Raw genomic sequence first — 26,767 nt, 5'->3', positions numbered from 1 at the left:
GACTCAGAAGCCCCAGTGAGTACTGGTGTGGTCCTAATGAGGCCTAAGTGAGGGGGTGAGCCCTGCGTTGGGTCGAGTACATGTTGATGGCTGTATGTTGTATCGTAATTCTGGCCACTGGTCTCATAGTTGGCAACCTTTTACTGAGTAGTTAGCTGCAAAGTGCCCAGCTTCCCCAACATACAAGACAGTCCTGGTCATTTCTTAGATTCTAAGTGCTTCACATGTAGGATGACCAACCACGTGGGTTTGCCCAGATTTGGGTAACCAACTGTCCCAATTGGCCTAGGACTGAGGAAGTTCGCAGGATATGGGACTTTCGGTACAAAACCTAGGACTGTCCCAAATACACTGGGATGGCTGATCACCCTAATCAGAGGGCATATTAGCTGTATAGAATAGTATGTCGAATGTCCTATAACACTGAAACAGGTAACGATGATGTTGTGCTACCGAGTCTAAATCTTTTTAGACTTTTACTGGATACAGCCTGTTAGGAATAGAACATTCAGGTTCTGACTCCAAAACTTCAGAGGACTGTGGAGAGTTGAGAGACAGGCATTGAAATGACACCCAAAGTGATTATGAACATGGAAATGGGAGTCCACTTGGAAAGCCTAAGGAAATTGGTATATCCAACCCAAATATTCCTCTCCAGTCCGTCGCACACATGGCATCAGTTTAATCCATCACTGATTGTGTGATCCTGCTGGCTCAAAAGCCTCTGGTGGCTCTCCCTACTGAGTACAAACACCTTGGCTTTGGCATTTAAGGCTCCCCACTAATGACCGCTGTCACCGATTCCAAGTTTGGACAGATATGGCCTTTATTTTAGCAAGGGACCAACATCTATCTGCACAGGGCAGGCACTGAGCAAACCAATCCAGCTGTAGATGCTCCCAGGGAAGGCACAGTGCTCAAGGGTGAGTGATGTCTACACAGTGTGCAAAATGAGACATCAGGTCATTCCAGCATGTGGGTGGATTATACCCAAATGTCTGCACAAACATTTGGCACCAGGAAGACCTGAGTGTTTAGAGTTTGGCAATAGGGGCTTCATGGAATGTGGGGTTGGGGAGGTGACAACGATATAAAGGTTGTCAAGAGTAAACCTAGCAGCTGAGAGAGGGCTGGCAAGGGACAGAGCAAGGGCCCAGAGATGTCCATTGACACCATCAGGGGACTGGGTTTAAAGCAGATGGCTAGGTAGGAGAACTGAGATACATCCTACAGGTTAGAAGAGGAAGAGAGGTGTTGATGTTGAACACCAGAGTATTGGTCTGGAGGCCATTTAAGGGTCTCTCATTTTAAAATGGGTCTGATGCAGGGGGCCTCAACTGTGCAGCAAAAGAAAGATGTAGATAAAGAGAATAAAGCTAGGCCTAACCCACTCAGCCCCACACTGCATCATTTTCACCTCTTTCCTCTCAAAGCTCCATCCACGGGGATGACTCAAATACCCTGTCCTTTCCAGCCCTTCCTTGTTTTCCCCTGCTGTTCACCATCTCTAGGCTAATCCTCCTTCCATCTTCTCTTGTTAAAATCCTACCCATTCAGGGGTGCCTGGGTGGCTCAATGGGTTAAGCCTCTGCCTTCAGCTCAGGTCACGATCTCGAGGTCCTGAGATCGAGCCCCGCATCAAGCCCCACATCAGGCTCTCTGCTCAGCAGGGAGCCTGCTTCTCCCCTCCCTCTACCTGCCTCTCTGTGATCTCTCAAACGCTGTTCTTCTGCCTTTCCTGTCGTCCTCCCTGGGGAGCTTTGGAAACTTCCTCTTTCTGATCTGTTATGGCAGAACTTTCTGCGATGTTCTTTAATCTGTGCTGTTCTAGTAAAGTAGCCACTAGCCACAATGAATGCGGCCAATGACTTAGGAAGTAAAATTTTAATTTTATTCCGTTTAGTCAATTTAAATTTAAATAGTGCCACGTGGCCAGCGGCTACCTATTGGACAATGCCATCCTAGGGCATCTCTCATAGCACCTTCTCTTTAACAAATTCAACAAATATTTACTGCATGCCTGTTCTGTGCCGGGCATGGGAATAGGCATTAGGAAAGTGAGCATGACACAGTTCCTACCCTCAAGATTAGCGCAGATATTCTCCTTTTCACTATAGTTACTGGCATATTATTCTTATTTACCATTATATGCTATAAGCTTCTTCAGGGAAAGCATGTGTCTTACTCATCTTTGTACTCTCCCTAAGGCCTCACACAATACCATGTTTATACCAGGGCTCATAATCAATTCATACTGAACTGAAAGTCTATTCTCTTGTGAAAAATTAACCTGATCAGAAATCTAGGAATAGAAAACAAACTCAGGGCTGCTGGTGGGGAGATGGGGTAACTGGGTAATAGACATTGAGGAGGGCACATGACGTCACGAGCACTGGGTATTGCATAAGACTGATCAATCACTGACCTCTAACTCTGAAACCAATAATACATTATATGTTAATTAAATGAATTTAAAATATTTAAAGAAAGATGTCTTTTAAAGTTAATTTCTCTAAGTAAAAAAGTTAAAAAAGAAAAAGAAGTTTAGGAATAGAACATTCACGTTCTATTGCTTAATTGAAAACACTGCAGGATGCCTGGGTGGCTCAGTTGGTTGGGCCATTGCCTTCAGCTCAGGTCAAGATCCTGGGGTCCTGGAATCGAGTCCCGCATTGTGCTCCTGGATCCACACGGAGTCTGCTTCTCCCTTTGACCTTCTCCCCTTTCATGTTCTCTCTCACTCTCTCTTTCAAATAAATAAATAAAATCTTTAAAAAAAAAAAAAAGAAAACAATGCAGCTGTTCTTTAAGGTAATGTCCTTAGATGGACTAAAATTGATCTTCTAATTCAGCTGTCAAAAACGAGAGGCCAAGGGGCCCCCGGCTGGCTTAGTTGGTAGAGCATGTGACTCTTGATCTCAGGGTCGTGAGTTCAAGACCCACGTGGGACATGGAGCCTACTTAAAAAAAAAGGATTAAAAAAAATTAGAGGCCAAAATGAATAGAGAGGGAAATAAAAGGCATATGGGCAGTCTCCTATTTGTGATCTTTCCACACATGGTGTGGGCCCCCTGCCCACCACCATGCCACCAAGACCTGGTAGCCTTATGTTCTCTCTCTCTAATCCATAAACACAATCTAGTCTTATATTCGTTTAAACAGAGTTAACATATATAATTCACAAAAGTCAACATTTTTATCTTCTTTCAGAGCTTTTTTCTTTTCTTTTTTTTATTAAGTGGGCTCTGCACTCGGGGTAGGGCTTGAACTCACAACGCTGAGATCAAGACCTAAGCTGAGATCAAGAGGCAGACACTAAACTGACTGAGCCACCCAGGCAACCCTAGGACTTTTTTTCTTTAACCAGTTATGGCTTTATGCTTAAGCAGTGGTTTTCCCACTTTGTGCTGGGCTCCCTGGAGAACATGAGGTGGTGTGAAGCTTCCTTAGGAACCTTCACTGGGGTGGGGAGATAAGAGACACCTCTAATTTTTGGTTCCTAGGCAAGATGATGGAAAATTATACATAGAATATTTCATATAAATAAAATCTTACAAATATACATAATTGCATATTATGTATGTATACATAATTGTATTATAAATGCGCACACACACACACACACACACACACACAGTTTCCCCCATTTGAAATCATCTGTATGGGGTATAATTTTCTTTCAGGTAATCTCTCTTTCTCTCTCTTTTTTACAAGTAAATTTTAAATTATGAGAACATTTTGTGGTAGACTGATGAAACTACGCTTTAGGAGTACAGATACCATGTCTGCTTTGCTCAAGGTGGTATCTCATTACCTAGCACAGCACCTGCTACATAGCTGCCAATCAGTAGTTATATGTTCAATGAATGAATGAGTGAAGGAAAGAGTTCTCCATTCCTATTCCTTCCTAACCCTTTATTTTTCTTCCATGAGGTTCTTTCTTAATTCAACAATTTTTTTTTATTATGGTAAAATACACATAACAGAAAATTCACCATTTTAACCATTTTTAAGCATATGGTCTAGTGGTATTAAGTAGGTACACTGTCTCATTGTGCAGCCATCTCCAGAACTCTTCATCTTGCAAAACTGAAACTATACTCATTAAACAATAACTCCCTATTCGTCCCTTCTCCCAGCCCCTGGCAACACCATTCTTCTTTCTGCATCTATGAGTTTAGCTTCTCTAAGTATCTCATGTAAGTGGAATCACTCAGTATTTGTCTCTTTATCACTGGCTTATTTCACCCAGCATGTCTCGCAGGTTCATCAGTGTTGGAGCTCCCTTCCTTTTTAAGGCTGAATAATATTCCATTGTATGTAAAGACCACATTTTCTTTTTCATACTCCATTGATGGATACTTGGGTTGCTTCCACATTTAAGCTATTGATAACGTTACCACTGTGAATATGGGTGTGTCAATCTCTCTGAGACCTTGCCTTCAGTTCTTCTGGGACTATACCCAGAAGTGGGATTGCTAAATCCTCTGGTAATTCTATTTCTTATTTTTTGAGGAACCACCATACTGTTTTCTGCAGCATCTGCACCACTGTACATTCCCACCAACAATGCACACAGGTTCTAGTTTTCATACACCCTTGTCAACATTTGTTATTTTCTGATTATTTGTAGTTTTGATTTGCATTTCCTTAATGATTCGTGATGTTGAGTATTTTTTCATGTGCTTACTAGCCATATGTACATCTTCTTTGGAGAAACTATTGGGATATAATTTACATATAATTAAAGGCACTCATTTTAAGGGTTTGGTTTAAAGAGTTTTGACAAATGTATAAATCCATATAACCACCACCCCAATCAAGATTTAGAACACTTCTATCGCCCCATAAGGCTACCTCATACCCTTTGGCAGGTAGTTCCTCCCATCCATGGACCCAGGCAATCATTGTGCTTTCTGTCGCTATAAATCAGTTTTACCTGTCCTCGGATTCCACTTACCCAGAAATGTACTCTGTACTCTTTTGTGCTAGCTTCCTTTGGCCTAACAGTTTTGAGATTTCTCCATGTTGTTGCAGGGTGGTGGAAGATACTTTACAAATAAAACTTTGTAAATAAGGGGCGCCTGCGTGGCTCAGTGGGTTAAAGCCTCTGCCTTTGGCTCAGGTCATGATCCCAGGGTCCTGGGATCGAGGCCCACATTGGGCTCTCTGCTCAGCGGGCAGCCTGCTTCCCCACCCCCCCCCCCCCCGCCGCCTGCCTGCCTCTCTGCCTACTTGTGATCTGTCTGTCAAATAAATAAATAAAATCTTAAAAAACAACAACAAAACTTTGTAAATAAAATAAAACTTCCTGAGCTAGTGAGCAGGTGGGAGATCACAATAGTAACTGATAAATTTATTAAGCACTTATGATGTGCTGAGCACCATTCAGGCTTTACAGATACTATCCTACTGCAACCCCAACCAGGTGACATTAACTCTATCTGAGACATAAACTGAATCATAGAGCGTGTAAGTCATTTGCCAGATATCATACAGCTAACCAGTGGCAGAGCTGGGGTGTGACCTCAGAGTTAGTGTACAAAGCCACCACACTGTGCTCAATTACCAGGGCCCGGCATACACCCTGCTCCTTCTCCTCCTGTCCCTCTCTCCCCCTGCCATCCTCAGCCTCCTGTCATGGCTTAGCACCTAAATAAAGGTACACGTAATACCTTTCTAAACAGAGTCTAATTTGTCACCAGTAGACAAAAGTCCTGGGGAAAAAAATGAGTAAGAGAGAAAAGGAAGAGAGAAGCAATTACATTATCTTTCTCATTAGTACCAACCTGCCTGATTTCATGGGCCAGTGCTTTTTTCATGCTCACATCTATCTCAAGAGACTGCACAGAAGCACAAAAAAACTGGTTCGCGCACTCTTAAGTCAGTGTTTATTCTGTCAGAGATGACAATCGACATTTCCACTGTATTAACAGAATTATTAGTATCATTCTTCACTGTCTTCATTAGGCTATACCAGTCTGTGCCTTCACTTGCAAGTTAGCAAACATGTTTAAAAAGTATTTTTCCAGGGGTGCCCGAGTGGCTTAGTTGTTAAGCATCTGCCTTCTGATCAGGTCATGATCCCCGGGTCCTGGGGTTGAGCCCCGCATCCGGCTTCCTGCCAGTGGGGAGACTGCTTCTCTGTCTCCCGTCTCCCACTCTTCCTGCTTGTGTTCTCTCTCTCCCTGTCTTTCTCTCTCTGTCAAATAAATAAAATCTTAAAAAAAAAAAATGTTCTCTAGACATTATTCGTTGTACCCTCACAAAGGTCAAATTACTTTGGAAAGGCAAGAATTATAGGAGCCTCCATTTAATCTAGTATTCGCAGGTAACTGAATGATTTGCCTGAGATTATACACCTACATCTGGAGGGTCTTCAGTATTAACAGTAGAGCCGGGCCTACGGGGCATCTCTTAGCCTCACACTCTAGGCTTTAGCTCGGGCTCTGTTCACCAGGACCGTGGTCTCCTGGTTTAAGTAAAAAGTGTTTTCACTTTGGGTTATGCTATTATTAATGAGAGGTATTATAATTCACTTGGTTCCCAGAGAACATATAGTATCTTCATATTTTTATTATGTAAAGATAGAGTTTTACCAACTGATACCTAATGACCATCTTCTTTCCTACTTGCTTTCACAGACCAGTGACCTCTTCTATTTCCTGGTGAACAAACTTCATGAGTACTTGCCAGAGTCTAGGGATAAGAGCTCACTTCAAAATAAAAGCCAACGGGCCGATGAGCTGGTGTAAGTACTAACTGGATAGTCATAGACTTTTCTCCCCTGAGGGTACTGAAGATAAATGGAAGGCACTGGACAAAATATATTCTTTACTAATGATTAATGGTGCTGCAAGTTTTGCTTCACATAGATTTTTTTTAAAAGATTTATTTATTTATTTGTGAGAGAGAGAGACAGAGAGACAGCGAGACAGAGCACGTGCGCACAAGCAGGCAGAGTGGCAGGCAGAGGCGGAGAGAGAAGCAGACTCCCCACCGAGCAAGGAGCCCGATGCGAGACTTGATCCCAGGACCCTGGGATCATGACCTGAACCGAAGGCAGTGGCTTAACCGACTGAGCCACCCAGGCATCCCAGTTTTGCCTCACATAGATTTTTAAAAATTTTTTAAAATAGCACTCATTTTGTTCTATTTTTGGAGGGGGGGGGAGGAAGAGGGAGAGGGAAAATCTTAAGCAAGCTCCACGCCCAGCTCAGAGTCTGACACAGGACTAGATCTCACAAACCTGAGACCATGACCTGAGCTGAAATCTGGAGTCAGACATTTAATCAACTGAGCTACCCAGGCACCCTTGTTCTACTTTTTTTTTTTTTAAAGACTTTATTTATTTATTTATTTGACAGACAGAGATCACAAGTAGGCAGAGAGGCAGGCAGAGAGAGAGAGAGAGAGAGAGAGAGAGAGAGGAGGAAGCAGGCTCCCTGCCGAGCAGAGAGCCCAATTCGAGGCTCGATCCCAGGACCCTGCGATCGTGACCTGAGACGAAGGCAGAGGCTTTAACCCACTGAGCCACTCAGGTGCCCCTGTTCTACTTTTTAAAGAAAGGCTATAGGGGCACCTGGGTGGCTCAGTCAGTGAAGCGTTTGGGTCCTAGGATCAAGCCCCACTTCGGGCTCCCTGTTCGGTGGGAATCTGCTTCTCCTTCTCCCCCTCCCCTCACCCCTCCTACTCTACTTGTGTGCTCTCTCTCTCCCCTAAATAAATAAAATCATAAAAATAAAGAAAGAAAGGCTATATAAGAAATTAGTAATATTGGTTGTCCCAAAGGAAAAAAAAAAGGGCATCAGAGAAAACAACTTTCACTGAATTCCCTTTTTTACCTTTGAAATTTTGAGCCAGAAATTACCTACTGGAAAAAGTCAAAATTATTAAGAATAATTTCATTTATTTATTTTTAAGATTTTATTTATTTATTTGATAAAAAGAGAGACAGAGAGAGAGAGTGTGCACGAGCCCATAAGCAGTGAAAGTGGCAGAGGGAGAGGGAGAAGCAAACTCCTCACTGAGCAAGGAGCTCAATCCCAAGACCCTGGGATCATGACCTGAGCTGAAGGCAGATGCTTAACCAACTGAGCCACCCAGGCTCCCCTAAAAATAATTTTAAAATAGTGTGTGATTATCAGAAAAAAATGTTAAGGACCAAAAACACTACGAAAATGACTTGTAATCCTGACATTCAGCTATTAATTAATTCGCTCAACAAATGTTGTTGAGTGTTTACCATGTAGCAATCACAGAGTAGGGACTCAACCAATGTTGATAGTTAACAAACAGAATTTCCTTCCCGTACGTTTTCTATATAGATATGAGAGCAATTTTATCAAGGGTCACTAATTTTGTGAAATTCTGAACTTGTCATGCAATCATGCCACTTTTGTGCTTTTTTCTCTTTGTTTTCCAGAGCATGCATTGAAATTATACAGACTCTGGGACTGATGTTCAGAGAAACAGAAACTGAGTCATCGCGCTTGAACACATTGGCAGCTAAGAAGTAAGATCTTTTATATTTTATTTATTTATTTATTTATTTTTTAGAGATTTTATTTATTTGACAGAGAAAGAAATCACAAGTAGGCAGAGAGAGAGGAGGAAGCAGGCTCCCCGCTGAGCAGAGAGCCCGATGCGGGGCTTGCTCCCAGGACCCTGAGATCATGACCTGAGCTGAAGGCAGAGGCTAACCCACTGAGACACCCAGGCATCCGGAAGTAAGGTCTTTTAGAAGGAGACACTGGCACTTTGTAGTTACAACCCATTAACTACTCTATTGAGTGTCTTCCAAAACTCATAGCTCTCTGACTTCTCTGTCCAGTCCCCTTATAAGTATATTAAACTCCTTTGCCTTTCCACTTTCTTCTGTGATGAACACGGCATATAGTGAGTTCTCTCAGTCTCTCTGGATTATTAAGGGCACAAAGATTCTCTTAGCATAATTTTATCTTTTGTCATTGTCTGGTGAACTTGAAAAAGCCCAAATGCCCCATCATACATTAAAAGCCAGGGGTTCTCTACTAGAATTTTACAGAGTACCCGTAAACCCCCAAAACAAAAAGATCACATTGCAAAGGCAGGAGTTAATAGTAGCTTCATTTAATAGATAATTGTGTGACCTTGAAGTGAGTGACAGCAGGAGGGTTTATTAACATATAGAGTAAGCTGCTATGATAAAGATATGCTAAAATATGTGGGCCACAGAAGATAGAAATGGGGCATTTAGATTAAAATGGGGCATTTTTCATACACTAGTCCAGAGTAGACAGTCAAGCTTTCCTCTAGAAGATCATCCAGAGACCTAGGTTCCTTCCCTTTTTTTGCTCTGACATATTTTATTATACTATCTCTGTCTTTATGGTTGAAGTTGGCTGCCCTCATGACTTCTTTAAACCCTATGGGATGCAGGAAGAGAAGTAGAAGGCAAGCAAATTTCCTTTTTAAGAGAAGCATCTAAGACTTTTCTGCTCACATTCTGCTGATGAGAACTTTAGGGATATGCCCATATCTAGCTGCAAGAGAAGCCGGATGTGTCTGCAGTTGCATGGCTCTGTAGCTAGCTAAACTTTGGATGGTGATAGGGACACCTATTATTAAAAGGAAGAATGAAATAACGTATACTAGGGGGACAGTAGCATTCTTTGCCACAGAAAATATGTGTTTGCACATATTTTGCACATGTGCGCATGTGCTTGACCTTTTTATATGACCTTTTTATATGGTTTACAGACTATGAATTATATCCTGAGCCAGTGTTCAGACTATAATCTTAATTTTTTTCCACTGTCAACAGCTGTTTATTTAGATTTTCTGTATTAAAAAGTGGAAGGAAAATGAGGGCCGTGGGTTCTAAAACATTTGAACCAGGGAGAAGAATAAAAACTTTAATGTTTGTCCTGGCTATTTATTAGAGAACTTTACAAATGAATTTTGATGATAATATTCATGAACATTTTTCTTTTTAAAGATTTAATTTATGTATTTGACAGAAAGAGACAGCGAGAGAGGGAACACAAGCAGAGGGAGAGGGAGAAGCAGTCTCCCTGACAATCAGGGAGTCTAATGCCCCAATGGGGCTCGATCCCAGGACCCCAGGATCATGACCTGAGCCGAAGGCAGACGCTTAACGACTGTGCCACCCAGGCCCACCTCATGAACATTTCTTAAGCAATTTGCTCTGTGCCAGGGACTGTGGGCGTACTATGCTATACTCCAGAATGGTCAAACATTTCTATAAAGGGCCATAGAATAAACATTTTTCGCTTTTCAGGTCATCGAGTGTCTGTTGCAATTACTCAACTTTGCCACTGCAGCATAAAAAGAGTGACAGTCAATATATAAATGAATGGGCACAGCTCTGTTCCAATAACGCTTTATTTATAAAAACAGGCTCTGGGCTATTTGGCCTACAGGTCATAGTTTGTTGACCCCTGCTTTAGAGCAAACAGGGAAGACACACACTATTATTTTCTCTGAATACTTTTTTTTTTAAAGATTTTATTTTTTTTTAAGTAATCTCTATACCCAGTATGGGGCTTGAACTTATAACCCTGAGATTAAGAGCTGCAGGCTCCACCAACTGAGCCAGCCAGGTGCCCCCTCTGTATACTTCTTCATGCAGCTGATAGTATCATTTCCCCAATCTCCAGGATAGAAATTCAAGATTACTTCTTATATTTATATCTAGACACACTGAATTATTGCTCAATTATGTTACCCTTTTTGTCCATCTTTTGGTTCGTACCTCTCTCTGAGTTGAAGAACCATCACTCTTACTATCCTCTGCTTTTTCAATTGTTCTGTCTTAAGTTGGTTTGGCCACATCAGTACCACTATAGTAAGCCTCTTTCTGAGATGACTAATTCTTTTTATGTATTTCTTTCTTTTTCCATGTATTTCAATGCATATATTATATTGCTATAATAGAGTCCGGCTGTAATACTAACTTTTCAGCCAATTTTGATATGCATAGGGTCAAGTCATGTTACTTGTAGTCTTAACTAACAGTTAATGTCTAATACAACTTCATTAATCTTCTATTACCCTGTAACAAGTTACTATAAACTCAGAGGCTTAAAATAATATAAACTGTTTATCCACAGTTTTTGTGGATTGGGAAATCTGGGCATAGCACAGCTGGATCACCTTGCTCTGGTTTTCACAAGGTGGCTGTCAAGGTGACAACAGGCTAGGGCTGCAGTCTCGTCTGAGCCTGGGCTTATCTTCCAAGCTCACTTGGGTCTTTGCGGCCTGAAGCAATTTCCTTATAAACTTGCTTGCTTCTTGGCAAGAAACTATCTCTGTGCTCAGAGAAACTCTAAGCACTCTTTGAAGGGCTCAAATGGATAATCAGGCTCACCCAGGATAATCTCCCTTTGATTACCTCGGAAGTCAACAAATTAAGAACCTTAATTATGTATGCAAAATCCCTTTACCTTTCTCATCTAACGTAACATAATCACAAGAGTAATAGCTTTATATATTCACAGGTCCTGTCCATACTTAAGAGGAAGGGATTATTTAGGGTGCATATACCAGGGGCAAAAATCTTGGAAGGCATATTAGAATTCTGCCAACCACAAACAACACAGAGTGACTTATAAGACCATGAGTTTGCCTTTCAAAGTCTGTATATATATTATAAAATATATTGTAATGCATTCAAAATTCTCACATTGGAAATAATAACAATCTAAACAATGAAAGTATCAACATTGTTGGCACCACTTTTTAAGGATGTGATGTCATTCCTACAAGTCTTTATTTTGGGGATGAAACTACCATTTAGATTAAGATTTCTTCTATTATTGACCCCGTGGATTTTAAATAGTGTTGGCAGGAAGAGTAGATTTCAAACTAAATTCCATTTGAGCAAATAAAAAAGCATTTACTCATTTCAGCATTTTCCTCTGTATTTTTTTTATAAGTAAAGATTTTATTGGCTCAATTCAGTTCATTGAATTCTTCCTGAAATGTGCCATAAATCCATTCATACTTTAATACTGTTAAGGTTAAATTCATATATTATCACAGAAAGTGACCTAGAATTTGAGAGTTCCTTCCTTTAACCCTGGATATATGATACTTTGAAAAGAAGCTGTTGCTGAAAATAAAGGACATTAAATAAATCAGTAAATGGAATATCATTTTAAACTTAAGATCAGGAAAAGCTTCTAAATGAAATGTTTTATTGATTTTTTTAAAAAAGATTATTTATTTATTTGAGAGAGAGAGAGAGCATATGCAGGGGGAGGGGAAAAGGGAGAGGGAGAAGCAGACTCCCCACTGAGCAGGAAGCCCCACGTGGCTCTTGATCTTGATCCCAGGACCCTGGGATCATGACCTGATCATGATCATGAGCCACCCAGGCGCCCTATTTTGTTGATTTTGGAAGGGTCTTCTAAAAGTAAGATTGGCCATTTTAAAGTAGCCTGAATAAAACATTAACAAATATCCTGTAGGACATACCCTGCTTTTTTGATTAGTGTGCTGACATGATTCTTATTTTGCAGATATAAGAACTAACTTGCTTTTTGAGTTGGAGAAAGGAGGGGAATTCTCTTTTTATTAAAATTTTGGTTAATCATGAACGTCTAATCATGGTGATGATTTAAGTGATTATAAAAAGATTGGGAAGCCTCAAATATTACTAAACAGGGATTGTTTATAGTCTCTTTTAGTCCATTATGAAAATGCTTATGGTGATAGAGGATTTTTATATAGTCCTAGCTATAAGTTCTTTTACTGCTCCCATCGTCAAAGCTACTCTGATACTGTCTTCAGTTCGGCAACCAATTTTCCTAGTGATCTGCTTTTGGCTCCTTTTCAACTATGTGTGAATTATATAACATATATGAAGATGGTACTGCCAAACTTCATTGCCTCAGGATCCTCAATTTGAATTGTGATTTTTTTTCCTTTTCCTTTTCAAATAACAGGGTACATTATTCAAACACATAGTGACAATTTGAGTTATTAGTGTAGGTTAATGGATAGTACACTGCTTTTGAACGGAAAAGACTTAAAGTAGTATTAGTTTTATTAACTAATATCTAGTACTTCAGTGGAACAGTAAGCCCTGAAATGCCTTGTTTAAAAGAAAAGCTCCATCCTCTTTTTTTTTTTTTTTTTTTTTTTGGTGCTATTGTTGGGAATATAAACTGGTGCACCCACTCTGGAAAACAGCATAGACGTTCCTCAAAAAACTAAAAATACAAGTACCATATGATCCAGTATTCTACTTCCAGGTAGCCATCCAAAGAAAATGAAAACACTAATCCAAAAAGATGTATGCAACCCTATGTTGACTGCAGCATTATTTACAATAGTCAAGATACGGAAGCAACCTAAATATCTACCAAGAGATGAATGGATAAAGAAGGTGTCGTGTATATATATAGTAGAATATTATTTTGCTATAAAAAAGAATGAAATCAGCATCACCAAAGGCAAGGGAAGCAAGGGCAAAAATGAACTATTGGGACCATCAAGATGAAAAGCTTTTGCACAGCAAAGGAAACAGTCAACAAAACCCAAAGACAACTGACAGAATGTGAGAAGATATTTGCAAATGACATATCAGATAAAGGGCTAGTATCCAAAATCTATAAAGAACTTATCCAACTCAACACCTAAAGAACAAATAACCCAATCAAGAAATGGGCAGAAGACATAAAGAGACATTTCCGCAAAGAAGACATCCAGATGGCCAACAGACACATGAAAAAGTATTCCACATCACTCTGCAACAGGGAAATACAAACCAAAACCACAATGAGATACCACCTTGCACCAGTCAGAATGGCTAAAATTAACCAGTCAGGAAACAACAGATGCTGGCGAGGATGCAGAGAAAGGGGAGCCCTCCTACACTGTTGGTGGGAATGCAAGGTGGTGCAGCCACTCTGGAAAACAGCATGGAGGTTCCTCAAAAAGTTGAAAAAAATAGAAGCTACCCTATGACCCAGCAATCACACTACTGTGTATTTACCCCAAAGACACAAATGTAGTGATCTGAAGGGGCACGTGCACCTGAATGTTTATAGCAGCAATGTCCACAACAGGCAAACTATGGAAAGAACCTAGATGTCCAACAACAGATGAATGAATAAAGAAGAGTGTTGTGTGTGTGTGTACACATACATACATACATATATACACATGCACACATACATACATACATATACATACATATACAATAGAATACTATGCAGGCATCAAAAAGAAACAAAATCTTGCCATTTGCAATGACGTGGATGGAACTAGAGGGTATTATGCTGAGCGAAATCAGTCAGTCAGAGAAAGACAATTATCATATGATCTCTCTGATAAGAGGAATTTGAGAGGCCGGGCGGGGGTTTTGGGAGTAGGGAAGGAAAAAATGAAACAAGATGGGATCAGGAGGGAGACAAACCATAAGAGACTCTTAATCTCATAAAACAAACTGAGAGTTGCTGGGGCTGGAGGATGGTGGGTAGGGAGATGATGGTTGGGTTATGGACATTGGGGAGGGTATGTACTATGGGGAGTGCTATGAAATGTATAAGCCTGATGATTCACAGACCTGTACTCCTGGGGCAAATAATACATTATATGTTAATTAAAATAATTTTAAAAATGTATTAAAAATGAAAAAAAGATATTTAAAACTTAAAAAAAAAAAAAGAAATCTTGCCATTTGTGACAACATGGAGGGACCTATAGGGTATTACCCTAAGTGAAATAAGTCAGAGACAAATACCATATGATATCATTTACATGTGGAATCTAAAAAACAAAGTAAACCAACCAACAAATAACAACAAAAAAGAGAAACTGACTCATAAATACAGAGAACAAACAAGTGGTTGCCAAATGGGAGGGGAATGGGGGGCATGCATAAAATAGGAAAAGGGGATTAAGAGGTACAAATTTAAAATAAACCAGTCACAGGGATGAAAAGTATGGCATAGGGAATACAGTTAATCATATTGTAATAACTTCATTTGGTGACAGATGGTAACTATACTTATCATGGTAAGAATCTGATAATGTATATAATTGCTGACTCACTATCTTGTACACCTGAAACTAATATGTCAACTATATTTCAATTAAAAAATTTAAAAAGAGTTCTAGAGTCAAAAAAACCCCTCTGTGATTAAATAAGCATTTTAAGAAATGCTTCATAAAGCAGTTTCTTTCCCCTGGAGATAAACAATACATGTGAGCATATTAAAGCTTCTGAGAAGTCCAATAGTAAAGATATTCAATGAATTTGGTTTAACCAAGTATCTCCTATACCTCTTCTACACAGAATCTATTTTGACTATAATATTGCCTGGAATTAATAGTCTATAAAAAGCCCTTTGTAGGGGTGCAGAAAGAGCCCTTTGGAAAAATACTGCTTTAATTGAAATAACCCAAATTTCCCTTAAGTACAGACTTACTAAGTTTTCTAAGCTATGTGAACTTCTAGAACTATACTTGCTTTGAGGGGTGCTTGGGTGGTTCAGTCTGTTGAGTGATGGACTCTTGATTTCAGCTCAGGTCATGATCCACCACAAGGTGGAGCTCCTTGTGGACTGCTTGCTGGGCATGGATGCTGCTGCTGATTCTCTCTCTCTCCCTCTCCCCCTCCTTCCCTGCTCTTGCACTTGAGCACACTCTCTTTAAAAAAACAAAACACAAAACTTGCTTTGAGTCAAAAGACCAAGAAATTATATATTTTCATTTAAATGTTTTACCACTTTGTCTGCATGTCCAAGGATCCAAAAGTTCAGTCAAGAATGGTCTGCAATGCTTTATACTTTTAATTATATTCAATGCCTACAAACTTGGCTTTACTGTTTTTCTTTTCAAACTTTATTCATTAATTGCCTTTTATTTATTTTTTCAGGGGAACACTGTTTAATCTCTTGGTAATTTTAATTAGTGAACCTCAGATTCCAAAATCTTGTCCTGTGTTTGATATCCAGTTGGTGGCTGATTCAACTTTAGTTGAGATGTCTTTTGACGCTAAGGTGAGATGAGAATTTGGGGGTAGACTAAATATAATATTTAGGGGTGCCCTGGCTTCCTGTCTTCTAATGTGGAGCATGACATTGTAGAATGTAGAAATATAATTAAATCAAAGAGTAAATATTTTGCATTAACCTCAAAACTTAGATGGCTATTCTGTCAATATTAATATATCTATTTTATATGTTTTAAAGTATGTACACTAAGAAAAAAGTATGTATACTAAGGAAAATAATAGGTATTCAGTATCTATTAGATAAATCTGTTTCTATATAAAATATTTATGTATATGTAATTCCACAGTAGGGGTCTAATAGTAAAAAAGCACTTTTTTTTAAGATTTTATTTATTTGAGAGAGAATAAGAGAGAATGAGAGAGAGAGAGTGAGAGAGCACAGAATCAGGAGGGAGGGGGAGAAAAAGAGGGAGAAGCAGGGAGCCCGATGCAGGACTCGATCCCAGGACCCTGTCATGACCTGAGCCGAAGGCAGACACTTAACCAACTGAGCCACCCAGGAGCCCAAAAGAACAGTCTTTAAGAGATTTTAAGGTTAACTCTCTTGCCTTAGTTTACCATCTCCTTACCTATCTAAGCAGTGCAAACTTAGCAAGAATTACTTGTTTTTCCAAGGTTTTACTAAAACATTAGAAATATCAGACTACCTAGAAAGCACATATTCTGAGAGAATAAATCAAATTTTTATTAGTTTATTAGTTTATTTTTATTAGTTCTGAATTTTTTTAAAGGATGGGATATGATTTGATAGTTCTTAGACATACAATTAGAGTTATGTTTTAGAAAACTCTTAAATGTATTCATTCACTCAATAAATATTTATTGAAGCTCTGTGATGAGCTAAACAGTGTGCTAGGTAGTGGGGTCCAAACAAGAAGCAAAATAGACACAACCTCTGCCCTCACTGGTTTATAGTCTGGTTAGAGACACAGATGTTAATTAAATATAGCATGAATATAATATTCATTTGTATGAATATTATAGAACTATTCATATATGTGAACATTAGAGACTATGCGGAATACCTATGATACCATTTTCAACAGTGGAGTAAGTAATATTAGGGTTTAAAGAGTGGGATGGAAGCAAGACTCAAGCAGGGCTAAGAAGCTAGTGCAGACAACCAGGTGAGGAATGACAGAGGCCGGAGTGAAGCTATCCTCGACCCCCAAAACGAGACTTACACTTTCATTTTAGAGCTCTCCTAACTTCCTATACTCTTGTTTCAGAACTCTTTCTCAGTTAGAAACGATGCATTTATTTATTTGATTGTTAGACTGTTGTTAGACTATCTTCCATGACGGCACAGTCCATGTCTCTGCTACTCCCCACTGTATCCCCAACACTTAGTACAGTGTCAGACACATATTTGTTGAGTAAATTCATGAAGAAAAGAAAAGGGGATGGTAGTTGTAAAGAGAATAGATTCCAGAAATTTTTAGGAAATTGCATGGATACGTTGATGTTGAATATAAATTGTGAAGATTGGATGACTTTTAGATTCTGGCTGGGTATCAGATAAGAATTACAGCAAGAATTTAAAAAAAAAAAAAGAATTACAGCAGGAAGAGTAGGTTCAAAAGGGAAACAATGAATTTGGTTTTGGATTAGCTGACTTGATTGCCTATGGTATATCCCTATAAAAATATGTAGTGGACAGAATAGATAGGTCTGAGTTTCCTGCTTTTGGACTTGGTGATCTTTTGTGCCTGGGCTATAAGTGCAGCCATGAGCAGATCATATACATTTTGGTTCCAAGGTTTAACACAGTGGGAGATTTCAAGCTAGAGCTCTTTCTTGCAAAGAATCCTGTCAGGGAAGATGTGTTGGCCTGTATCAATGCTCATAGGCACAGCTCTCATGCACCAAGTGGTGTATGGGCCAGAAGAGTTACTTGAGGCTAGAAGACAGCCTCACTAACTGGAGTTCTTGCAAGAAAAAAAAGAAAAAACTCTAAGCCCTATATTTACCCATTTCACAGAGGGAGTTGTAGTTCATGCTGGGCTTAAGCCTAAATTACCCAGAGAATCTCCCACCTTAATTCTAGGGAGCATATTTCAATAGTCTTGAAATGAGGTAGGGTTACTGATCTGAATGATTTTGCAAATCAAGTATGCAGGGGTTTTTTTGTGTGGTAACATTCTATATCTTTTTTCCCTGAACCACTTTTGTAGACATTATTCAATGTGTAGTCTTTTTATGAGCCATTTTTGTTTGTTCATTTGTTTTGAGAATATCTGAATCAAACAGAATAGGAAAACTGACCACACTCATTTTATTTTCAGTTAATCAAAAATCCTTTTATAAGTACCTAATGGCAACCAGGAGAAATTACCATTTTTTTCGATCTGCTAATTATATTGTCTTATTATTTAAAATTCCAGTTACAGAAGCTTATTGTGGAATATACAGATACAGCTACGGCACTTTTATATGAGATACTTCTTGTCTTTCAGCAGGTACCATAGATATTTTTATCAGCTATGTTATACTATATGATTGTTATATATATCATATGACTATTACATACCTATGATTCTATGTCATATGAATAATAATATACCTTTAATATACTTGTATTAGAGATGGTCTCCAAAGTCAGCTAACGTAAATGATACTACTTTTGCTCTCAAGTACTCATCCAGTTTATCTTACTGATTTTACTGATTTTACTTTTTTTACGGATTTTGTATTTTTTACTGATACCGATTTTACTTTTTTTTTAAGATTTTATTTATTTATTTGACAGAGAGACTGAGATCACAAGTAGGCAGAGAGTCAGGCAGAGAGAAAGGGGGAAGCAGGCTCCCTACTGAGCAGAGAGCCCGATGTGGGGCTCAATCCCAGGCCCCCGAGACCATGACCTGAGCCAAAGGCAGAGGCTTAACCCACTGAGCCACCCATGCACCCCCTGATTTTACTTTTTAAATTTTTTTCTAAACACTGATTATAGAGATTTCATTAATCAAGATAAAATGTATTTGAGAGTGAATATCCTTTCATGTACAATTTGGACTTCATGAATACAACTTGTTTATTTCCTTGAGTCTTTCAGGGAAATCTTGGATTGGGATCCACCAAGTTTGCTATTAGCTGGATGATGTCCTTCCTCCAGAGTCATCCTCCCACAGTAAGTACCCGGAAGCGGAAACAAGACCACCACTCCCAGCTAATTAAACAGGTGCTCTTGCGCTTACTTAATAAAATGCAAATTTTCTCTATAAGTAGTGATATTTATAAAACAGAAGCAAAACGTAATTAAATTAAATATTATTTAATTAAAACAAAGCATTTTTATATTTGGGTCCTGAGTGCTTAAGGTACTGAAATGACATCCTTTTTAAAAAAGCAATTTTTTTTTTTTTTTGAGAGAGAGAAAGTGAGAGCATGAGTGGGAGATGGAGGGGCAGAGACAGAGGGAGAGAGAATCTTAGGCAGGCTCCACTAAGCACAGAGCCAGATGCCAGGCTCAATCTCATGTCCCTGAGATCACGACCTGAACCAAAATCAAGAGTCAGATGCTCAACCAACCGAGCCACCCAGGAACCCCCTGAAATGATCTCTTAAATGTGATCTTCACTTCATGAAAAACCCTAAGATATATTCTGTAGGAAAGAGAATGCATTAAAATATTGGCTGCATAAGTAAGTGAAAATATTAACATTTGTCTTTTTAAAAAAGTTTTATTTATTTGAGAAAGAGAGCAAGAACAAGCAGGAGGGAGGGGCAGAGGAGAGGAAGAGGTTCCACAAGTAGACTCTCCACTGAGCAGGACTGGATCCCAGGGTCCTGAGACCATGACCTGAACTGAAATCGAGAGCAGGCTGCTTAACCGACTGAGCCACCCAGGCACCCCCTGAACGTTTTTGTTAAACACCAAGTATGAGTTGGCGAGTATGAATTAACACTGGGGATCACTGGGGCTCTCTGTCCTGGTTTCTGCCATCCTGGTCCATAGTACCACTGTCTCTGTCTTTGACATTACAGTCACATCTATGTGGTCTGTCCCTATCTTCCCACCAGACTAGTCAAAGACATCTATTCCAAAAAACCTGATTATGTCATGCCTTGCTTTAATCTCTCATAAAAAAGAGCGGGGCGCCTGGGTGGCTCAGTGGGTTAAGCTGCTGCCTTCGGCTCAGGTCATGATCTCAGGGTCCTGGGATCGAGTCCCGCATCGGGCTCTCTGCTCAGCAGGGAGCCTGCTTCCCTCTCTCTCTCTGCCTGCCTCTCTGCCTACTTGTGATCTCTCTCTGTCAAATAAATAAATAAAATCTTTAAAAAAAAAAAAAAAAAAAGAGCCTGCAAGGCTCATCTAGTCCCTCACTCTACCTCTGTGGGCCTCTTACTCACTGCCCACCTCCAGCACCACCAACTCCATTACAGGACCTTCACCGTTTCTCCTCTGTCTAAAATGCTTTTCCCTCCTTTTTCCACGTTAACTCCTACTCATCCTTTAGGCCTCAGTGTCCCTTCCTCGGACAGGGTCGGGGATGATTTTCTCACCTCTGACTAGATCAGATTCCCCATTATCGGCACACATAGTCATAGCTTGGGAAGAAGACCTCTTCCTTCCCTTCATAGGACTTGTTACTGTTGCAGTTGGCATTTGTTGGCATTACTATCTGGTTCTTCCTTGTGGTAGCCATTAGTGCCTACATACATTCTGGCTCTCTCTCCTTCCAGGCACACAGTAGGATTGTACTGCCCTCCCCACCTCAAATTAGGTAGGTCTCTGTTCTTGCTTTTGCCAATGGAATGTGAGCATAAGTAGCCTGTGTCACTTCTTGCCGGAAGGTTTAAGAGCAAATGCATGCTTCTCTGCGTTCTCTTTTCCTTGTGTGTTGAGTGGCAGCACTGAGAGTCCTCAGTGACTACAATGAGTACAACCCCCTGCCAACCCATAAGGGTCATACAATGTGAGCAAGTAGTAAACCTTTGTTGTGAAATTTGTTACCACAATATTTCCTGAAATTTGTTACCACAGTATAACCCAGTCTGTCAAGACTGACACAATGTCATTCTCCCCCAACAGACTCCAAGTGCCATGAGGGTGGGAGCTATATCTGTTGTGGTAGGCACATAACGGATATTCGATAAAATACCTTCTGAATTAATTCTATAAAAAAGTTTCATCCCTTAATCTCTTCTCATTTTCCCAAACTTAATTTTCCTTTATTCATTCATATATTCATATATCCAATCAACATACATTAATTGGAGATCTCTTCAAAAAGTAGTAAACCCAACTAAATTTTCATTGCTAATGGAGGATTTGACATGACATAATATGTTCTCTTTTCATATACAAACATGTTGGCCATCAGTGGTTCCCTACTTTGGGTATTTTCTATAGTTACGCTGAATATGTCTTCGGGAATGCAGATTTTCTTGCCAGATCCCTGTGGCATATGTTTACAAAAGTCTGGTTAGCACCAGAGGGTACCCTTGAGCTGCCTTATATAGAGACTGAGCCCACAGACTTGGCTCCTTTAACAGCACACAGATGCTAACTAGTCTCTCCTCACTTCAAGGAGTATTGTAAAGTTCTAGTCATTCATAGCAACAGAAGCTCTTATGTGCACGATGCAAGACCCTTCCTTTTTCTGTACGGTGGTTGCAGACTCTATCATTTGAACTGTTGTGTGAAGTCTGGGGGTACTAAAGACTTCAAGCCACAGGGAAGTTTCTTTATCAACCTCTAGGGTTGGTTCACCAAAGGAATTGAGTTGAGTATGAAGCCAGTCTGTGACATATGCCAGGATGAAAGGTGGCAAAAGGACTACTACACTGTTGAAAGCTTCAATATTAACTCCATTCTAAAGAGTATGGGTATAAACTAGCCATATGAGAGAAATGTGCAAGCAAGAAAACTGTTGTGATCATTGAATCAACCTGTATGTCAGTCAGCTCTGGCTGATTCTCTTGCTTGGTGACAGCAAGATGCAAAAGAAGTTACAGATTTAATCCCCAGATGGTCATTGCTTTGTTCTACTGCTCCAGACTCCCCAACCTCAATCAGTGTTTCCCTGGTGCGGTATTTAGTCAATACAGGTAAACAGATCTGGACTGGGGAGAACCCACTCCAAATCACCTGTCGTACTTCAGAAGGGCCAGTAGCAACATCAATAGAAAAGGCAAAATATTTATTGATACTAATTTAATGGGCATGCAAAGGGACCTGGTTAGAGCTTGAAAGGAGTTCCTTCCTGTTTTCATAGTGCCTACATTTATGGGTAGTTGTTTTAAAATGTGCCCCCCTCAAAAAAAAAAAAAAAAAAGACTTGTGGAATCCATTATTCTTGGTTTTTGTAATTTGGGTCTGTGTGTGTGTGTGTGTGTGTGTGTGTTTTTTCTAAACAAATCTCTACACTCAATGCAGGGGCTTGAACTCATGACCCCAAGATCAAGAGTCAAATGCTCTAACAATGGAGCCAGCCAGATGCCCCTTGGCTCTGTTGTAAATGACTTTTTATGGGTGTGTGAGAAGCAGCAACTCAATAACTTCACATTATTGCTACTATTTCCATTTTAATTTCCCCCTCAGAAATGATAGCAGACATACTCTTGATGAAAACCCCAGGGACATCAACATCACTTGCTTGTGTCAAGCCTGGTTTTCTTTGCTTTTTCACTTAGTGTTTCTCAAGGCGTTGCCTGAGGAACAAAGGCATCAGAATTGTTTATGGTAAACATCTTGAGGTGGGGCTCAGGATTCCACATGTTTATTGAGCTGCCTAAGTGATTTTCATGCATACTAAATTTTGAGAACAACCACCTTGGAGGAACCCTCTTTCAAAGTCACAGGAAGTTTATCTTGGTGGGCCATTTGTCCTTCACAGTAGAAGAGAAGAGAAACCATCTTCTACCCTGGAGGAGGCCATGGACCCTTCCAAGCTCCCCTTCTATCCAATGTTCTCCTTTTACATTGGAGCCAAAGTTCCTTGACAGTCAGTATTCATTCTGCTTCTGCTTAGAGGGGGTGAACGGTAAACCCAACTGGTCTATGATCTGGTGCCGTTTCCATGAGAAACGGCGCAAGAGTACTGGTGTAGGGGTGGTGAGGAGTTCGGCCTAGCTTTAGAGGTGAGGGCCCAGCTGAAACAGGTGCCTTATGGGTGGCATGCAGCCTACATGTAACAGCTTTTTTCTCATTTAGATCACTTTCGTGGCCAGTATTGTGAAACAAATGGTAAAGGGGCTTTCAGCTTCATTTCCGCTGCTAAGTCCCAGCCAAGCAGTTCTGCTGTATCAGCAATTTTACATCCTCAGGAGCTGCCTGCAGCACAGCAAGACTTTAGCTGAGTATATTAGGAACGACTACAGAGAAGAATTCAGGTAAGAAAAGTCTGGATCGAATCTGCAGTAGCATCCGCTCATTTCTGATTTTCAGGCAGAATCTTTAGAAGAAGCGAAGATGGACAATTCTGGTTTTGTGTTTAATAGCATCTCAATTTGACCTGTGGTAAGGCAGGGTTAGGGGGAGCTCTAAGAACCACTGCCATTTGAAGTGTATTCCCAGGCTAGAAAAGATTAAGGAAACCTCACACTCTTCTCTGAAGAACTGTTCCTGTCTCATTCTCTTTGTGGCAGCCAGCCCCTCACAGAAGTAGTTACGATTTTCACACGCTGTGAGGCATCAAGAGGAACAAACCCTAAGGAAAGGGATGACGAATTAGGGATGGCGAACTGAACTGAAGCACTGGGGGTGTGGGGAAGCAAACCACAGCTGATAAAGGAGAAACAATTAACAAGCGTGGTTATTACTTTCTTTTTTTTTTTTTAAAGATTTTATTCATGTATTTGACAGACAGAAATCACAAGTAGGCAGAGAGGCAGGCAGAGAGAGAGAGATGGGAAGCAGGCTCCCTGCTGGGCAGAGAGCCCGATGCAGGGCTCGATCCCAGGACCCTGGGATCATGACCTGAGCTGAAGGCAGAGGCTTTAGCCCACTGAGCCACCCAGGTGCCCCATGGTTATTACTTTCTGTTTGTCTCCTTCACCCCTCTCTTCCTCAGTCAGCAAACAGTAAGGAAGAGCTACGGTTAACGAGCTTGGGTTTCACTAGCCCGGGGGTTCTACACCTTGGGGCCTCCTCCTTCTATTTGTAGACGGGCAGCTGCTCAGCTCCGCATCAGCACCTATCAAGAAAAACAACCAGCTTGCCTCGGACTTAAGATGAAAAGGGTACAGCAGGCATAGCTTTGTTCCCAGTCTCGGTGCAGACATAAAAGGTTGTAGAGGCATACATTATGGCCCTAGAATGGCTTTTTAAAACATTCTGGCCCAATTTGTGCACCCTGTTTTTCCTCCATGTGGTTTTACACCCTAGGTTCCACTCTGGCTCCTATAAAAGGGATGTGTTTGGCCTGCTCAGAATTGGTCCACACAACCTAATTTTTTTCCTCATTTTTTTAAAGGTAAAATGTATAAAGCATGAAATTCACTATTTTAAAGTGTGCTTTTAATACATTTCACGATGTTGTGCAACCATCACCACTGTCTAATTGCAGAACATTTTCATCACCCCTAAAGAAACCCGGTGCCCATTAAGCAGTCACATGCCATGGTCCCTTCCCCCAGCCCCTGGCAACCTCGAATCCACCTTCTCTCCTTGCGGATTTGTGTATTCTGGACATTTCATGTAAACAGAATCATACGATACATGGCCTACTCCTACTGTATCTGGCTTCTTTCACTTAGCATCATGTCTTCAAGCTGCATCCATGTTGTGGCCTGTATCACACAGTCCAGTTTTCCAGTGTTAGTTGTGCACATTTAAAAATCCAAACAACTGGGTGCCTGGGTGGCTCAGAGGGTGGAGCGTCTGGTCATGATCCCGGAGTCCTGGGATCAAGTCCTGCATTGGGCTCCCTGCTCCTTGGAGAGCCTGCTTCTCCCTCTGCCTCTCTCTCTGTGTCTCTCATGAATAAATAAATAAAATCCTTAAAAAAATAAAATAAAATCCAAACAACTGCCAAAACAGTGTCACATTCCTGCGTGACAAGAGTTGGCAGGAGCCCACTAGCAGCTGCCCCCTGCACCCCTTAGTGGCACTGCCTCCTCTCCACCCTCAACTGACCTTCCTCCCAATGGGTTACCTCGGGCATTTAGGTTTGTGATCCTTGTTTTAAACTGATTAATTAACTTGCGTGCATTAGAATCACCAGAGCAACTATGAAAAAATACTGATACCCAGGTCTCATGGAGAACCTTCAGAGGTAGGGCCCAGTATTGACATTTAAAAAACCTGGCCTGTGATTCTAATGCGCAGGCAGCCAGGGGTTGAGAGCCCGTCTTTTAACCCATCACCTGACAGCGTGTGGCTTTCTCCCTTTCGTTTCTTCATTTCTTCGCCTGGCCTTTCCCAAACTTTTACTAAGGCCGTGGGGATGAACCCTGCCCTTCACAACCTGACCCTCTGATTTCAATTTCCTGTGTACTGCCCAAGGAAACAAGAAACAGGAGCCTCAGCCCACACTGTGGTGAGGACAGTCCTGGCTTCCCTACTCATGCCTTGATAAGGGATACATCGTGAATGAAATTCACTTCCTTTGCTGTCGTCAAGTGTCTCAATGAGCTGAAAGGCACACATGTCTGAGATCTTCTAGGTCACTCAACAGGGGAGATCAAACAACTGAAAATGTTGGCCAAATCTTGCAGCTTAGACCCCCATATCCAACGGCCCTACGCCAGTGAGTGAATACGTGCCGATGTGACCAATGTGAAATTCTTGTTTTTAAAGCTATTTTGTTTCTTTTTATGATTTGCAGGTACTTTATTCACATGCCAGCCTTGGAAAAAAGGCTCCCATTGTGGTACCCTCTTACCCAACCTACTATTCAGCTTTTTCATGAAGTTCTGAAATTAGTTGAACAGAAACAATGTGTGAAATATTAGTAAGAGTCTAAAGTGTTAACCAGGAGTCGACCTAATATTTATGAGAAAACTTGTTTGATTTGTTTAATATCTGGATATCCCTGTGTCTCCTAAACAGATTTTATTTTGAATGTTCCAACAATACCTGTAAGAGAAGTCCTGAAAGTTTTTTATCTGCCACGAAAAAGAAACTTTAAATACACTGATACTCGTAAAGTGATGCTAAAAACAAGTGTTCCTCTAAAAATGTTTCTAAAAATAAAATACTACAAAGGGAACAGAAGGCCATGGAGAACAACTGTAGAAAGTACAACCTGATCAGTTTTGTTGGTGTAATAATGGTGAGTGGTAGAAAGTCACTGAAATGTCCAAAGATAAACTGTGGTTTACAAAGTGATCATTACAAGAAATGCCGAGCAGCAGGCCGACACCCTCCTTCTCCATCTGTAAAAATTCTAGTGAAATAAGTATTCATGGGAGAATGAGCAGAAGAACACAGGCATAACGGTAAGGAAGGTCAGGTCCTCATTTATCGTGGGGAAGGAAGCTTGGACTTTCTTCAACACAATTAAGTGCATTCTGGTGCTCAGTTCAGGCACTTGTGGGCTAGTGCAAGCGATCTCATAGAGTCTCCATGGAGGAGAAATCTCTAAGCAGTTATGGCTCTCCCAACCATCGGAAAAAAATGTCTTCACTATATCTTATGGCAAAAAACTAATCCACCAAAAACTTCACTTTAAGCTATTGAATTTGGACTTTCAAGAACTTAGAAAGTGGGTCCTTTATTTGACCTACCATAACTTGAAGGAGGATCAGAGAAAACCCCAAAGAAAGAGCTCCCAAACCAGATGTGCCCAGGCT

General features: G+C 40.5%; 1 protein-coding gene across 1 annotated transcript in view; it reads left to right on the top strand.

Moving 5' to 3' along the window:
• The window catches only part of LOC308347141 (uncharacterized protein C12orf56), a gene marked incomplete at its 3' end in the record, with an annotated part of 92,129 nt that extends 66,202 nt beyond the window's left edge, over nt 1-25,927 (top strand). Inside the window, exons 7-13 of the mRNA XM_080810280.1 lie at nt 6,645-6,751; nt 8,426-8,515; nt 15,890-16,013; nt 18,412-18,486; nt 19,083-19,157; nt 23,187-23,365; nt 25,801-25,927. Of these exons, the coding sequence (XP_080666406.1) occupies nt 6,645-6,751; nt 8,426-8,515; nt 15,890-16,013; nt 18,412-18,486; nt 19,083-19,157; nt 23,187-23,365; nt 25,801-25,927 (777 nt within the window). The remainder of the gene's footprint in view (nt 1-6,644; nt 6,752-8,425; nt 8,516-15,889; nt 16,014-18,411; nt 18,487-19,082; nt 19,158-23,186; nt 23,366-25,800) is intronic.
• Nucleotides 25,928-26,767: the final 840 nt, after the last annotated feature.

Source organism: Martes martes (assembly GCF_963455335.1).
Source record: "Martes martes genome assembly, chromosome: 8".
NCBI classification, from domain to species: domain Eukaryota; kingdom Metazoa; phylum Chordata; class Mammalia; order Carnivora; family Mustelidae; genus Martes; species Martes martes.
The sequence above is the reverse complement of the archived record's forward strand: the minus strand, read 5'-3'. Positions and strand labels throughout refer to the sequence as shown.